This window comes from Balearica regulorum, chromosome 1 (genome assembly GCF_011004875.1).
Source record: "Balearica regulorum gibbericeps isolate bBalReg1 chromosome 1, bBalReg1.pri, whole genome shotgun sequence".
Taxonomy (NCBI): Eukaryota; Metazoa; Chordata; class Aves; order Gruiformes; family Gruidae; genus Balearica; species Balearica regulorum.
The window spans coordinates 195059645-195075195 of record NC_046184.1 but is presented as its reverse complement, the minus strand read 5'-3'; the positions used below and the strand labels follow the sequence as shown (position 1 = coordinate 195075195).

The 15551-nt window shown below is 40.4% G+C and overlaps 1 protein-coding gene across 5 annotated transcripts in view; it reads right to left on the bottom strand.

The window, feature by feature from the left end:
- Positions 1 to 15551, bottom strand: part of KATNAL1 (katanin catalytic subunit A1 like 1) — a 43079-nt gene that overhangs the window by 18317 nt on the left and 9211 nt on the right. For all 5 annotated transcript variants that reach the window (XR_012833374.1, XM_075742069.1, XM_075742072.1 and 2 more), the window contains 3 exons: positions 14725 to 14900; positions 5827 to 5987; positions 3697 to 3865 (listed from right to left, as the gene is read on the bottom strand). Coding sequence is in view for 4 of the 5 variants with exons in the window: in XM_075742069.1 (XP_075598184.1) it covers positions 3697 to 3865; positions 5827 to 5987; positions 14725 to 14886 (492 nt within the window). In the remaining variant the exon portion in view is untranslated. The remainder of the gene's footprint in view (positions 1 to 3696; positions 3866 to 5826; positions 5988 to 14724; positions 14901 to 15551) is intronic.

Below are 15551 nucleotides of genomic sequence, written 5' to 3'. Positions count from 1 at the left end.
AATTCAATTAGCAAATGCCTCTTTTTTGTGCCAGGGTCATTAATGTAAATATAAAACAAAAGTTAGACTCTACTTTTGAGGAAATCCATAAATGATTTGTTAGTTGACTGATACTTTTTCTTTCAGTAGCACTTGTTTACATTCCCCTTGCTGCCTAATTCCCCGCCACCTTACAATTCTTCTACACCACACACTCACTAGATTGCCACTGCCCATGTGGCATCCAGGTAGATGAATTTCTTTCTCTAAGAGTTTAACTAGAACTCTAAAGAAAAGTGCTGGCAAAGGTAACAACACCTTTGCTTAAGAAACCATATTTCACTTTATTCCACTTTCCTGATAGTCCCAAGTCTTTCACTTTTCATCCATTCTAAATTTGTTGTAAAACTTCGCATACTGTTCAGGTAACATTAACAACTCCAACTGTCTGGATCACTTTTCCTTTCCCCTTCTACATGCAGGTATGCCAACACAACTCACCATTCACATGAGACAACAGCAGACCCAATAAATTTGACTGGAAATCTCTGCTCCCAACCCTGCAATTTCACCTACCGGTTCTTTCAGCATTCTCGGATAGAGATTATGCAGCCTTCCAGTCCCAATGAATGGAGGTCTATACCTCCACCTAAATACAACTACCTCACCTCACATCCATATTCCTGTAATCTACCTTGCCTTGTTTCTGATGATGCACATCAGAATAATCAAGCAAAAAAATTTAATTTTTTTAAGTCATATCTTCATCAGTTTTAACATTCTAACACTGATATGGCAGCACAGCCCTTGGCCATTTCATATCCTTCACAGTATCTACTGTCCTTGTCCGCTGGCAATCTAAAATAACCTAAAGAGTACTCCTAAAAAAAGTGTTCTAGTGTTTAGATATGGTATTATGCAATTTCTAAAGGGCAGACAGGTAGCATTCGTGCTGCCTCTTTAAGCTGAACTACTGAACAGAAGCTAAAATTCTTGGCAATGATCCAGCAGAAGGTACCTTGAGAACAAGCCTAATAATTTCCAGTGGAACTAAGGAAGAAGCACTTGAAAGCAGTATTTTAGAAAAAGGAACACGTAAATATAAGGGTTTAGTGAATAAACACCATCCGGTGGGTTGCAGTTCAAAATTATCTCTTATAGCACTACAAAAGGTCATTTTACAGGCACAGTCTGGTTAAAACTCCTTATCCCAAGATGGTTACCGTCAGAATGAAAAGATTATATGGTCTGGGGAGGAGAAACAATGAAAGAAGGCATCATGTGTCAAGTCAGACAAACATTTCTAAAACATACATACTATAGCTATATTTATCTTGAAAAATATTACCAATAAATAAGCATATTGCATTGGGATATTATAGCCAGGACAATGTACAACCTATTTACACTGCAACCAACATCTTCAGAAATGGATATGGCATCCAAGTTCATTACATGTTCTAATTAGTCCTAGCTAACCACCCAAACCCAAGAACTATGGAGCTGAAACATTATGAGGAAAGAAGTATCTGGTTACCTAGTTTGAAGCTTCAGTTTTGCCCTGTAATGTTTAACTGAACATGAAGAATTACTGAATCTGTTTAATCCAACATACTAGGCTACAGAGGTAAGCTCCTTGTAGCTTCAGTTCAGAAACTGAAGAACATAAACACTTGCAAACTAAGAAAGGATAAAACTGACAGGGAAGTTGAACCTATTTTCATGCCTGTAGATAAAATATAGAAAGTTGCATTAACTTCTCTCACTTCCCACACCTACTTCCTTCTTCCATTCAAAATCTTCTTCAAAAGAAAATCATAGATCCCATACAAAAATCGTCATACAACACGTGAGAATTTGTAATCTGGTGTGATTTTTGAATATATACCTCAGATAAAGGAAGTAAAATAACTACCAAGTAACTAGATGAAGGCGAAAACAAGAGCACATGTGATGGCATTTTTTGAAGAGTAGACATATTTTCCTTCTGCCACCTAGTGACCAATTTTTCAGATGAGTGGTGTTTAAAATGTACCATATTAAATGGAACACCTTCATGACTCTTCCTCCACCTGACAGCAGTAGTGTTGCTAATTGCATTATTCCCAGAGACAAGTATTGTACAAGTCATGTTGTTGTGGGCTCCTTATAGTAAAGCCCTATAATGCTCATCACCAGAAAGCTTTGAGAGCAGAGTTCACCCTCATTAGAGCTAAGACTTTGCAGGCTGCCTTACACAAGCACATCTGTTGAACCTGTCACACGTGACGACTCCCATTCCCCGTACAGCTGGCAGAACTGTAAATAATTTCATAGATCTTCACAAGCTTTTTATAGCTTGCAGGATGCACACTTGTTATGCTAAATCTTAGTGATCCAGGGTAGAGAGAGTTCTAAAATGATTAAACTTGATCTGTGCAGTCACTCAGTGGCACTGCTGAAAATGTGCCTGGCTCTACCTATTGATGGTAATAAGGGCTGGGATTACTTAATAATTTTCCTGTGCATCAGAAAAGCAAGTCATGATGGAAAAAGCGTATCTGAGTTCTTTCTGTGCTGTGAGGAGGCAACCTGTAATAGAAAGGCCACAAAGGGACTAACCAAATTCATTTGGAAGAAAACTGCCCTAAGTATTTTCTTATTTATCTACCAAGATCTGTACAATACTGTGGGACCCCATAGGAAGGGGCTTCTTGTATCTCTGTCTTTCAGGAAAGTGAAGCCACTTCAGTACACTCTCAACTTGTATCATTTATACCACAGATTCTGTGGGTTCCTGGCACTGACTCCGCAGTTAAATTTAAGAATGCAAGTGTCTCAGAAACAGCAATTTGCACACAGACATTTTTTTTCAGCCACAAAACAGTCCTGCCTTTGACATCACTACTTGATAGTGATAGTGAGTCACTGTTTCTCCTTTCCTTTCACGTCAGCGCTGCTTCTTTTTCATGGGTCTTCAGAAAAAAAGAATCTCCAATTTATTCTAATTTATTTCATTGTTTTTAAAACAAAGCCTTTCCAAGAAGCATCTTCCTAACCACTATAATAAATACAAAAGCCTTTTCATAAACTAAGGAAAATTAAAGTTGCTAGGAGTTTGCTTTTACTATGTCTCTCTCACATAATTTTTAAATATATAACTTAAAATAATTTGGCATACATTTACCTAGAATCAATGCATTTACAAAACTGTCCTGGTCTTCTAGCCACACCTAAATTTTACTATGGTACTGGTTCCACAGTACTGTGGAACTCCATTCCTAAGTATTAAAGTCTAGAGAAGGGCACTGGTCTCACTTTTGCACTTTTTACATGGAATTTTTTGCAAAATATCTGAATTGGATTCCTTAAAAAAAAAAAAGGGGTGGGGGAGAAGGAGGAGAAGGGACTTTATGCCTGATTGACACTGACAGATTATAGTCAAGCCCATGGTCTAACTGAGATAAGAAGAAACCCCTAGCAACAGGCCACCATGCTTCCTCCCTGTCAAAAAGTCTTCTCAAATCAAGATAGAGCAGATAGTAGTACAGAACTTTACTGAATATCCCCATGATACATGCTTTGCCCATGAGGCAAGAGGAAAGCACCAAGTTTTCTTGCACAGGATTATTGTGACTTTTTTTATTATCTGTGTTAAATAACTAAAACTAAGAACGCTTCCCTTTGCCAACTGCTGCATCATAACTCCTCCCCACCACATTCTTTCCCACTTCTTACCTTGTCATCTCTTCCTCTAGCTCTGGATTCCCTTTCACGGCTGCCTGCAGACTTCTCGCCCTTGGATACCGTGTGTGCTCTGCCCGCAGGCCCGCGGGGCTGCAGCCCTGGTGATTCTTTCCTCAAAGGTTTTACTTCTCGGTTGGGACGTTTTATCTGAGGTGGAGCCCTAACAACAAGCAACCACAACAAAAGCATGCTAAAAACAGCAAAAAAAGATTAAGAAGAAAGAATTCTAATAATTCATTAATTCCCTTAGTGCATTATTGCTGACAAGTCCCTGAGTCTTATCTGCTTATATCTGCAAATCCAGCAACATTATTTGTGGCTCTGTCTGACATCCAAAGTAAGAAAAAAAAATACAAAAGGAAGAAAGTTTCAACAGTGGAAAAAAAGAAAAGTAACAATAGTATTAGATCAGTACTCCTAACCAATCTTAAAACAAACCAACACGCATATAACAAAAGAGGAAACAATTTAGTAAAAGTCTTCAAATTGTAGTTTCCTCTGACTCCAAGCCAGATTATATTAGGCTACATTCATATGCACAAGTTCTACACAATCAGATGACATTCCTGGTTAAAAAAAACACCACCAAAAAAACCCACCTGGCTAATAGCTTTGACAGGCCCCAAAACAAAGGCAGGAGAATTTTAAAACAATCCTCCTACCTCTGACTTCATTCCCCTGCATGAAAATGTCAAAACATAAATATTGCTTAGAAAGCAAAAGCAAACAGAGCCAAAGTGCAACCACCTATACTTATGTGCATCACCCACGATGTTACGGAGAACTCAGCAGTGGCACGATGAGAAAGAATTTGGTTTTAAGGTGAGGTGTCACAGTAATTTTGCTCTAGGGATTGGGCTTGAAATATAGAACAAAAAGCAACGGCCAGGAATGTCACCCAACTTTAATTAGTATCCCCTATTAAATCTGCTGCTGATTCTTGTTTTGAGTAACTCAAAATTTGCGAACTCAAAAAAACAGTTTCCTGAAATATGCCTTAAAAAAAGAGTACATACTTAAATGCACTGCTGGATATAACTGTTACATTTTGCTTTGTATACATTTTCATCAAACTTAGCACAGAGGAGTGGCTACTTTTCCTTATTTATTTGCACAAGATTTAAATTTCAGCTTAAAAAACCAGATTAACTACTGGGCCTTTACCTCTAAGAAAGATGCAAGAATAAATACATCTTGCACTTCACATAACATTACCACAAAAATTCTGATAATCAATTCTACCACTCACAAAAGTAATTGGAGTTAATATTATTTTACACTCACATTCTTAAGGGTTTTTGAAAAGTGAAGATCCGTTTGCTTGATAATCATAAAGCACATAAATTTACAAATAAACTTGGCATTTCTTTCTGTTAACCAAGATCTCTTTTTACTTTGTTCCTTTGCTTATGTGAGTGTACACACATTAAAATTCCTTGCTATTAGAATGTTAGAAAAATGCTGTCATGATAAATGTTATTCTTGTTTTTAAATTGGATTTATTGTTTCCAACAACTTGTGTCAAGCTCTACTAGAGTGAAAATAGGGATTTCAGAAAATGCACCAGCATCTATTTTGAGAAAACTATTAGCTAACAAAAGTTACCTTAAAGGTGGTTACAGAAAAGAAACACCATGTACAACAAAACATGTTTAGCAATAAAAGAAACCAATGGATTAAACACTGGTCATATTATCTGTACCCAGGGAGCGATTTCTAACCACCATGTTCTTCAAGATCCTTCAGTTCCAGCTCCTTACTGACCCCTCACCCACCAATAAATTCAACTGCTTAAGTAAGCTGAAATGGAAAAGTTTTCACCCTGCACATGAAAAAGGCAACTGTCACCAAAAGCCCACCTACGTCTCCAGCAGACTCCAGTTCCAGTGACTTAGCTAGTCACTCCTACCAGAATAATGAGTGACTTTCTTTAGAACTTCAGTAATAAATCCAACTGCCGTTTAATTACTTTTTTCCCCAATGAATTATATTTATTCTTTATTACAAATGACTGAGGGGTTAATGAAATTTGATTTTCACATTACAAATGCATTCAAAAAAGAGCATAAAATTATGGCGACCCAGCTTTATTCCACCTACTCTGCTTGAGCCTCTTCTTACCTGTGTTCAGCTGGAACAGGAGGGGGCCAAACAGCAGGATCTCTAAAAGGCTCATCTTGACAGGATACAGGGATATCTGCAGGTCTGTCCATTTTAAAACTCTCTAAAGTGTTGACAATGCTCTTAACTTGTTCATATTCTTCAACTAATTCTTGCCGGACCTTGAGAAATACATATGTTATTTAAAAATTGTTACAATTCAAACTTTTTTTTAAAAAAAACAAACATAGAAAGTACCTTCAAAACATACGCTGCCTTCAAAAGCACAGACTCCCAAGCCTTTCCATTCACAAACCCCAGACCTGTCAGGCTGACAATAGATCTTTAACAACAGCATAAACAATTGAATCTCTGTTGAGTTCATCTTCCTGCTTGTCAACGTCATGACCAGATATGATTGCTAACGCAGGGATCGCTCTTCCATAACATGTGCTGATGCTTAGATTTATGTGTGCATGTTGACATGTATGCACACGCACACACTTTTATACTAGTAAGGGTGCTGTTGGCAGATCTTTAGCATATTTGCTACTATTCTGGCATAAAAGAACTTCTTTGATTAGAGTCTCCAAGGTCCTAATTATAAAACTGGCTAAATCATTAAAAAATAATATTACAAAATTAACTTTGTGAGGGGCACAACATCACCATACAGTCAAAGCACAAGGCAATTCTTTGGTGGATTGCAAAGATTAGAACAGAAAATGGGAACTTTAACACCCCATAGCATAAGTTCAAATGATAAGTAAAGTAAGTAAAATAAAAATGAGATGAAATCATGTCTCAGAAAGAAATCAGGTTGCAGAATTATGCAGCTGAATTTTATACCTGATGTTTCTATTGCCACTAGTCAGGGAATTAGAACTACAGCAATAATTTCAAGATTATTTACTTGATATTTGTTCATTTCAATTTTCTTTCATGAAGCCTAAAAAAAATAAAATCTGTGTAGAAATTTGCTAAGTTTTACGTGATATGGCTTGTTAGAAGCTCAAGTTTTGTATGCTAAGGTCACTGGTTCTTAGTACACACCAGCAGCCAAAAACTATTGTACATTCTTGCTCAGAAGCATAAGCTTTCAGTGCATTAGCTTAAGATGTGCTAGGATTCGCGTGAGTGCACTTGTGCTGCGTCTTAACAGTCTTCCACCTATCACTCAATGATGCTTTCCATCCTGTGGGATCAACCTCTACACTTACTTTAGCTTTTACCTGCTCAAGGGTCGTAACCCCCAGATGTCACCTCTTCACTGAAGTGTCGGTGCACAGCTAGAACTAATTCATGCATTGCTGTGCCTGCCTGGAAATCAGTATTGGCACTCTACAGCTAGGATTACCTTAGCCCACTGCGAATCTTACCTGGTACAGGCTCAGCTGGAGCCACAGAGACATCCTGAACCTTTCCATCCACTGGAAAGGCACATAGGCTCTAAAAGCTCTTGTGAAGAATATTCACAGTGAGGATATTTGCAGGCTGCCACCAGGCACGCTACTGAGTGAGGCTACAATCAGCATACACTGTAAAGCTGATGAATCAAAAGCCAGGATCTGAAGTCAGCTTGCAAGAAAGCCAAGGAAAGATACCAGGCACCCAGCTGTGCTCATGTCATGCATCCACGTGAAAAAGAATTGGGAAAAATACTGCCTGGGAATGCTGCAACCAGGCTTCACTTCGTGGCAAACAGAGGAAGGCAACTGAGGACAGTATCAGCAGATGTCAACGATGTTCCCTGAACTCCAGACTCTCTTTGCTGTGCAGATCCTGAGTAATATACAGGATCAGGAGAATGGAGGTCTGCAAATCCAGCCTGTCTGCTGAGGTTGTTAACAGCAGCAAATCAAGGAACAAGTACTAAACAGCATCACATCTTATGACTGTTCTTCCTAATGGTGCTTATTGGTGAAAAGATGTGGCCACTAGCCTGAGATCTTCCCATCTCCCCATGTGCTTCAAAAGGAACCGTGTTGGGCACATGCAGGGTGCTGTGTCTTGTCAGCACACTTGTAGAAGCATGCCTCTTCCAGCCTGACTTTCACCTGCTCATCCCATTTCTCTCTCAGACTCTTATTTCCCCTCTCAGAATGGCATCTTCACCCACCCCACTCTACATATTCAGAACAGCAGCAGCTACCCCCCCACTTTTGGTGGAGCAGCTTCAAGACAGAAAGCACTATCTGACATAACTGTTTGGTGGGTAAGGTGTCTCTAAGAAAGAATTACTAAATTGACAACACTCAGTAACAAACCCACAACAGATCTTTCTGGAAGCTACACTTCTCCTAAAATACTACCAGGTATATCCCACAGCAAGGTATCATTCTGCTCTGTAATATTTTCCAGGAATTCTCCCACTACAAGGAGAAATTAGGAGATTTCAAGCAGCACAAAGAAATTCTTCTCTGGTTTAAAACGCTGCTTAAGACTGTTGCCAGCAAGATACCAGTAAGGACAGAGGCAAAGTGAAGGATAAATCCCCAAGGCCCTGCATGGTTCTTGCAACACTGCATTTACTTCACCAGGAGCTCTACATGTATCTTCACAAAAGGAGCCTTAGGTCCAGGAAGAACTTGATCAGTGCAAAGCAGCCTTCTTGCTCATTCCAGATGGGGTAGCTCTATCTTTCCAAAGACACAGGGCATCCAGCTCAGGCAGGATTGCTCCTGCCCTGCTTTGCTCTCTTTGCTTTCTCATCACACAATCAGCAGACGCATCTCCCAGTGCAAGAACTTCCAGCTGAGTTACAAATGTGATTGATTACTCACTTGGTTCCTTCAAACTGTCTAACACGCATCCCTCCTGTCCAAAAATAAATCTAGCCAAACAGCTGCTGTGAGGTACAAAGGAATGATACAGCATAAATCCTCGAGGGCACTGCTCCTTGAGAGACAGCCACTTCCTACTCCAGTGCTCCAGGAATACAGATAGGATTCCTCCTATCAGCCTTCCAAAATATAAAGAAAAGTTAGTGGAGAACAACTTGCTAGCACTGAGGGCTGGAGTGCTGTCATTCAGCTCCCTGGACCAGCAAGGAGGATGGTATCTGAAAATTGAAAGAAAGTGAGCCTTTGATGCCTTGGAAGCTGAAAACAGACTAACAGCTGCTGGCCAACTCTCACCCAGACCTGAGCAAACCAAACTCCAAAATGCACACCCTTACTGCTTAGTCAGTACCTGACAAACCAACCAACAAAACCCCTTCAATGTACTCGAACAACAGGACAAAGGAAAACCAGCTGATAAATTCCTAGAGGCCTTACACTAACCAAGTTAGATGAAACAGATACAGAGTTTCTTGCAGCTGAGAAACAAATAACCCAGATGGGAGCCAAGAAGGGCTGTGCCATAATTATGGAGGTGACTGAACAGCACTGAGTGATCAGTGCTACTCTGAAGCAACCTCAGAAGGCTGCCAACAGGAAAATCACTGGTCTGGACTCACCCAGTTTCTTTGCCCCCCTGACCCCCCTCCCCTGGTCACACCCTTCCCTTAGGTGCCAGAGCCCTCAGGGGGCTCCAGCTCAGGTTGTAGAGAACCTGAAGAAAGCTTTTAGGTTATTCATGTTTAAGTCATTTTAGGAGGTAGCAGCTCACCACTGCCAAATAGATCTCCCGTCTCCTCACTTTTTCTCCCCAACCACACTCTACTGCTGCTCTTCTGGATTCACTTCTCGCATCTTGATACAGTAACCCAGCTTGGTAAAATGGCAGAAAATTAACCTAGCAGGGTAAAAAGAAAATTAAGGACACTTTTGCTGGGTTAGCAAGCTGCACTGGCTCGCTACCCTGTGATCAGGTGAATCCTAGGACTAAGAATGGCAGGGTGCAGAGGAGGGAGAGAAGCTGGTGCAGCCGGAGGGAAGACTGAGTAGGGAAGAGCCTGGCCTCCCTGGGCATGGCAGGATGTTAACTGGGTTCAGCTACCACGTGAAACTGCTTGCTCCTCAGAGCCACACTCTGGTACACCACTCACCCCTACCAGCCACATCACCTCCTCTGCAGAAGCAGCATCGTGGGCATTGGGTGATGTTGGGAAGCCTGATAAAAAGCTTTTCAGCCCAGGGGGTGGCCCCACAGCTTTGTTTTGACATTCCAGCCCTAAGGATTTACAGTAACCAAGCAGAAAACACATCCTAACATATGGGTATAAAACACGGTGACCATGAGTTGAGTTTGTTCTTTCTTAGTGGTAGTTCCAAAAAAACATTTCAGGGAATTCCTCTGTATTTCACAATCTGGCAACTGTTGTACCTTTGGCATCATCAGATTTTATTTGCTATATTACAGCTTGTACTTCTACACAACTTCCCACAGCAATAAGCATGGGTATTTGTACCTTTATAAATACAAATAAAATGTGGGGTTTTTTTAATTATATCATGCTGGAACAAAACCAATGAAGTTTCTGTAAAGTGTTTTCCAAACCTGAAATTACTGCCTGCAATTAGTGTCAGTTATCCAACAAGCTCCATTTTAAAAAAGTGAAAATAACAATTCCCTAAACCATACCCAAAACAGATGCCCTGTAATCCAGTCTGATCCCATACAGTCAAAGTATAGTTCCCGCAGTCACAGTTCGTCATGAGTTACCTGCAGAATATTCCTTAATTACTCATGAAGTAACCTACAAAGTGCTAATAAAACAGGCATGAAGCAAAAACAACATAAGCACAGTTTGACTGAAATGTGTTTAAAATAATAATAAAAAAAAAAATCATCCTTTATTCTTTAAGCATGAAGACCGTGCACCTAATCACCTACTCCAGTGACTGTGGTTGGTAAGGGTGCCTTGCTGGCTGCTCCAAGTGCTCTGAGAATTGTTGAAGTTCTGCCTCAGCTCTGGCTGAGGCTCCTGTGCTCTTAGATATTGTGCAACACAGAGCACACGGTTATAACATGCAGCAGGTTTTGCTCGACAGCCGCTGGCCTTGTTGTAAGCCAATACTATCTCCTGGGGGCACGCTCTGCTGTCATTCTGCAGCTGCTGAACTGTCACTGAAGCAGCTCTTTCCTACAAGCCAGCTGTCTAATAAAAAGACTGCAACAGCCAAGAAACTCTCTCGGAATAAGCTGGGGGAATGTCAACACAAGTAAAGTTCACAGTAGTGGTCATGAGAGTAAACCTATCTTTTATTGTTGTTAAGTAGAAAAAGAGATGGGTTGCTTCTGATTTTGAATCTTTCCAGTCACAGCCTGTGTTTACATGGATGAACATGCCTACATGTCAGTGAAACCTCAGAGCACAACAGAGAAGTAACTTTTTCTTTTTCAAATGAGCTCGGAGGCCAAGGAGTGAGGATAGCAATGGAGCTACACTCGGCCACCCAAGAGCAAGCTGGGAACTCCCCGGATGCAAAACAAATAAGGGTCTCAAGAACAGGTCACCCTTGATATCCCCAAGCCAAGCTAGTTATCAATCAATGACAATGAATTTTCCGAAGGGTTGGAGGAATTCTTATGTTGTCATACCGCTGCTTTGGTGTACCCTCTGGGATGCACCTTTTGCCCTTTTGAAGTTCTGCAGGTTGTGCCAGAGTAGTAACACAATCCCTCTCCCCGTGTCAGCGCTGATTTTGAGGTCCCATAAGCAGTATTGCATCAAGTGGAACTGAGCCAGTCAGTTGTTCCCAGAGGAGCAGACGATACATGTTCACATTCCTTCTCCTCCTAACTATCCTCTCAGCACCAAGCACAAGGAACCCTTGAAATCAGGGTGCCCATTGTAAAGCTGAAGCTGTCTGACCGTGCCACAGGAAATACAAACCACCAAATACTTGCACAGAGTATCGTTCTGTCTAGACTAACCTGTAGAAATTTGAAAACAATGACACCTAAGCAAAGAGAGGTAGATCAAGAGTGCTTGGGAGTCTGACCCAAAATCCCAGTACTTCTGGTTCACCTCTGCACTACATTGCTCAATAAACCACTGGAAAAATCCCATGTAGTACACAAGGCAACAAACCAGATCCACCTAGCATGAGATACCTATTCACGATGGAGCACTCGCTGTAGAGAAGTGACCAGATAGGGAGAACAACAGTTCATGTAACAGGTATGAATTGGTCAGCTGCAGAGCCATGGCTGTAACTATTCTTTAAGATGTTACCCATGTGAACGTTCCTATTTTAGGAGGGAACTTGAATGCAAACACCTGAAACTGAGTTCACTGCCTCAGAAGTACCAGCAGGACCCTGCTGTGCGCTGTGCACAAATGTACAGAAGGGAAGGGCATGCTGCATACTGCCAGATCCCCTCAGCACCAGTGTCCCAGGAATCCTTCAAGAGGTTCAAGACTGTGAACGTGCATGCAGACAGTATGTCTCAGGGATTAACTGATTTAAGTAACAATCTTCACCTTCGAGCACTTATCTACATGGACATTCACACCATGGACCACTCCCAACAGTAAAAGTTCTACCTACCCAGTGTCTGCTAGAGATTGCTAAACTCCACCTTCAAAAGGTACCAATGGTATTATCCTCCTGAGGTTCCTCAGAGGATGAAGAAACAGAAGAACCTAAAGAACAGTCTAGTTCCGTAACTCCAGAGGAGACAGAATTTCAGGTAAAAGTCAATTGAATTCATCCTCTTAACCATGATCTAAGGGTTGCCTTGCTTCTGGTACCACTTGCAAGTAGCATACAGGGATGGGAATCTTTTGCTTCTGCATATTTCTGGTACCAAGTGGGTTAGACCTGAATTTTGCTAAACTTACGTCGTGTGTATGACATAACTCTTTCCTGAGAATGACCTAAAAAGAATATCTAAATGTTATTTTAATATTGTGAATGAGTGTTTCTTGTGATCCAACTTGTGGTTTAACTTTTTTCAGCACAGGCTGTCTGCAGATAGCTACTGAATGTGACTGACAGTTTGGATGTCGCTACTGTGGGAGCTGGAAAGCTGTGCTAACATCTAGATCATCAGAATCCCTCTTTGTCTGTCTCAAGGAGTGAGAAGGCACAACAATTATTTATCAAGAGTGGTTAAGAAAGCAGGTCTACCTCTACAGGTCTCACCAAACCATTCAGGTTCAGGGATGGAAAAGCTAGTCGTTCCAGGGCTGCATCGTTTGCTCTCAGGGCTATATCATTTTGTTCCCAGTGCTATGGGTAGTCCCATAAATGAAGGAGAAGGCAAACAGCCTGGGGACGGAGCACTTTTTTTAATCACGCTTTTTACTTTTTGGTGTTTGTACGTGAGCCCAGAGCGGCACCAGTAATGGCAAAGCGATATTCTGACAAAGCTCATCTGCCACCACTGTGTTGGGAAGTTTCAGAATTAACATGAGCGCACAGCATGACAGACGCTACTCCACTTGCTGCTGATCTTTCTGGGGACAGTTTTCTACAGCATTTATAGGACACTGTCAGGGGCCATTCTGTTTTTCCCTAAAAGGGATAATTTCTGAAAGGTGCCAACTTCAGATCCTCTGCTAAGGAGCCAGCTGCCTTCCCCAGGGAATAATCCTTGAAACTGTGTTAATGGTCCTTTTTCACTTGAGGCTTGTCTCCAAAGTACAGCACAGATTCCATGGTGCACAGGTTTCTCTGAAGCAGTTCAAACAACACACAACACCATAAGACTTGAAGTAACCTTCACAAGATAAGAGCTGTTAAAAGTTTAATGGACGAATCGATGTCATTGGAGGAAACACTAAATACTAGAAGTGAAGGCAATGCAGAGATGCAGCTGCAGAACAAGGAAAGCCTCATGCTCTGCCTTCATGTCAGCTGCAAGTCCAGCAGGAACTAAGGACATGCATGGGGCATGAACACCTTGTATCAGCATGCTCTGGGGTGTATTCCAGCTCTGAGCTTGAATATAAATACTTGAACATGAATATCTCCTATACAATATTCAGCTTATTACATCACCAGGAAGGCTAGGCACGCTTGTACACGCACATGCTTTGCAGACGAGCTCTTTATAAGCAGACAGACTTTTACAGTTCTATGATAAACACCTATGAATAGTACTGTCATTTCAAAATGATTGCCAACAGGGTTGTAGCTATCAGTACACAAAACACTCTATGTTAGTATCAGATGTTTCAAGCACAAAACCATAACCAAAGCACCTGCTGCAATAAAAAGGAAAAACTGGCTTCTATTTTAAGTGACATCATTTAAGCATGTGATATTTAGAAAAACTCTTCTTGAAATCATCTCTTCAGCTACTTACTGAAAAAAAAATGTATCTTTTATAGGAGCTATATTCTTCTTTCAAAAAATACTTATGCAACATGAATTCTTTATTCTGAAGTACACCTTTATATGTTTATCCTCCAATTATTTTATTTTTGATGGAACACATTTTGTACAATGAAAAATGGAACCACAAAACTTAAGGAAGACTTAAATACTGAAAGTGCTAAATGAGGTTTCTTACATTACTTTCTTGGCTTCATCAGTTCTCTGCTTAGCAAGGTGATGCATGTGTGCAAGAACCAGGCTAAAAGTATTACTTGGAGTTTTAGAAACCTGACCCAAGTTTGAACATGGTAGCATTACAGTTAACTGCTACTCAGACAACCATTCTAGCAATGCTAACTCATCCACTCACATCTTAGTTTACTAGGCATTAGATGGTCAAAAGATAAAACAGCAAAACAAAGACCTCAGCAAACCAGTTTTTCCAAAGTATGCAATCACATACAGACCAGTGATTAACCAGACATCCTAAGTGAAAACAACAAAAAATTGATTCAATTAGAAGACAAGAATTCCTTTTAAATATGCCACAAAAATTATTTCCCAATAAATATCAGCAAAATACCGTGAAATAAATGTTGTGAATTTAGCTACAATATACATCCTCTACATCTTAAAAGGTTTGGGAAGTATAGTATGTTTTTCAAATATCAAGTAAGAGAATAAAGGCAACCTTATTTCACCCTACCTGTTGCCATTTGCCCTTAATTGCTGGATCTCTGATTGACTGGCAATGTCTCTGGATTTGTTGGATGACACCCTGGTAATATACCATAGAAGAGTCATAATTCCCAAGAAGTGCATATTCTCTTCCTTTTTTAGCGTTATCGCAAATCTCTGCTAAATTCATCTTCACTCAGAAATCTAAAAGAGAACATAATCATCAGAAAAATTAATTTTACATACTGTAGAATAATTCAGACTGTGACACTCCAGTTTTGTTTTTTTCCCCTCATAGCTGATTGTGTCTTTCCACCTCCATCTCCCTCTTCTCTTTTTCAACCATTTAGCTCTGGAGTATCTCTTTACTAGCCTAAGGTTTGAGGCCATGAATCATAATTCTTTTACAGTGATAAAAAACACAACTTCTTTGCTGCCTTTGGCCCCAATCCTGTTAAATTAATGCAAGAAAATTAAATGCCCTGCCCACACTGAACCTAACAAGCCAAACCTTAATTCGAAGATCACCACAATATATTAGCAGCCATCAACCCATGAATCACAAATCACACGAGGCATTAAATTGCTTTTTATTCTGTTGTATTACATACGTGCCTAAATGTGCCAACCAGCATCAGGGAAGCCTGCACTTAGCACTTGCAAGAGCCCTCATCCTAATGAGATTACGATATGGTTGAATGACAGCTCTACTATAGACAAAGTTGAGAGCCTCATTCTGTTTAAATATTCTTTCAAAGTACTCCAACATCCACATGCTGACTTGGATTTTTTCATTAAATTTCACACGTCACTTTGGGATTTATGGCAGAGTTAGCAATCCAAATTTAAGATTTC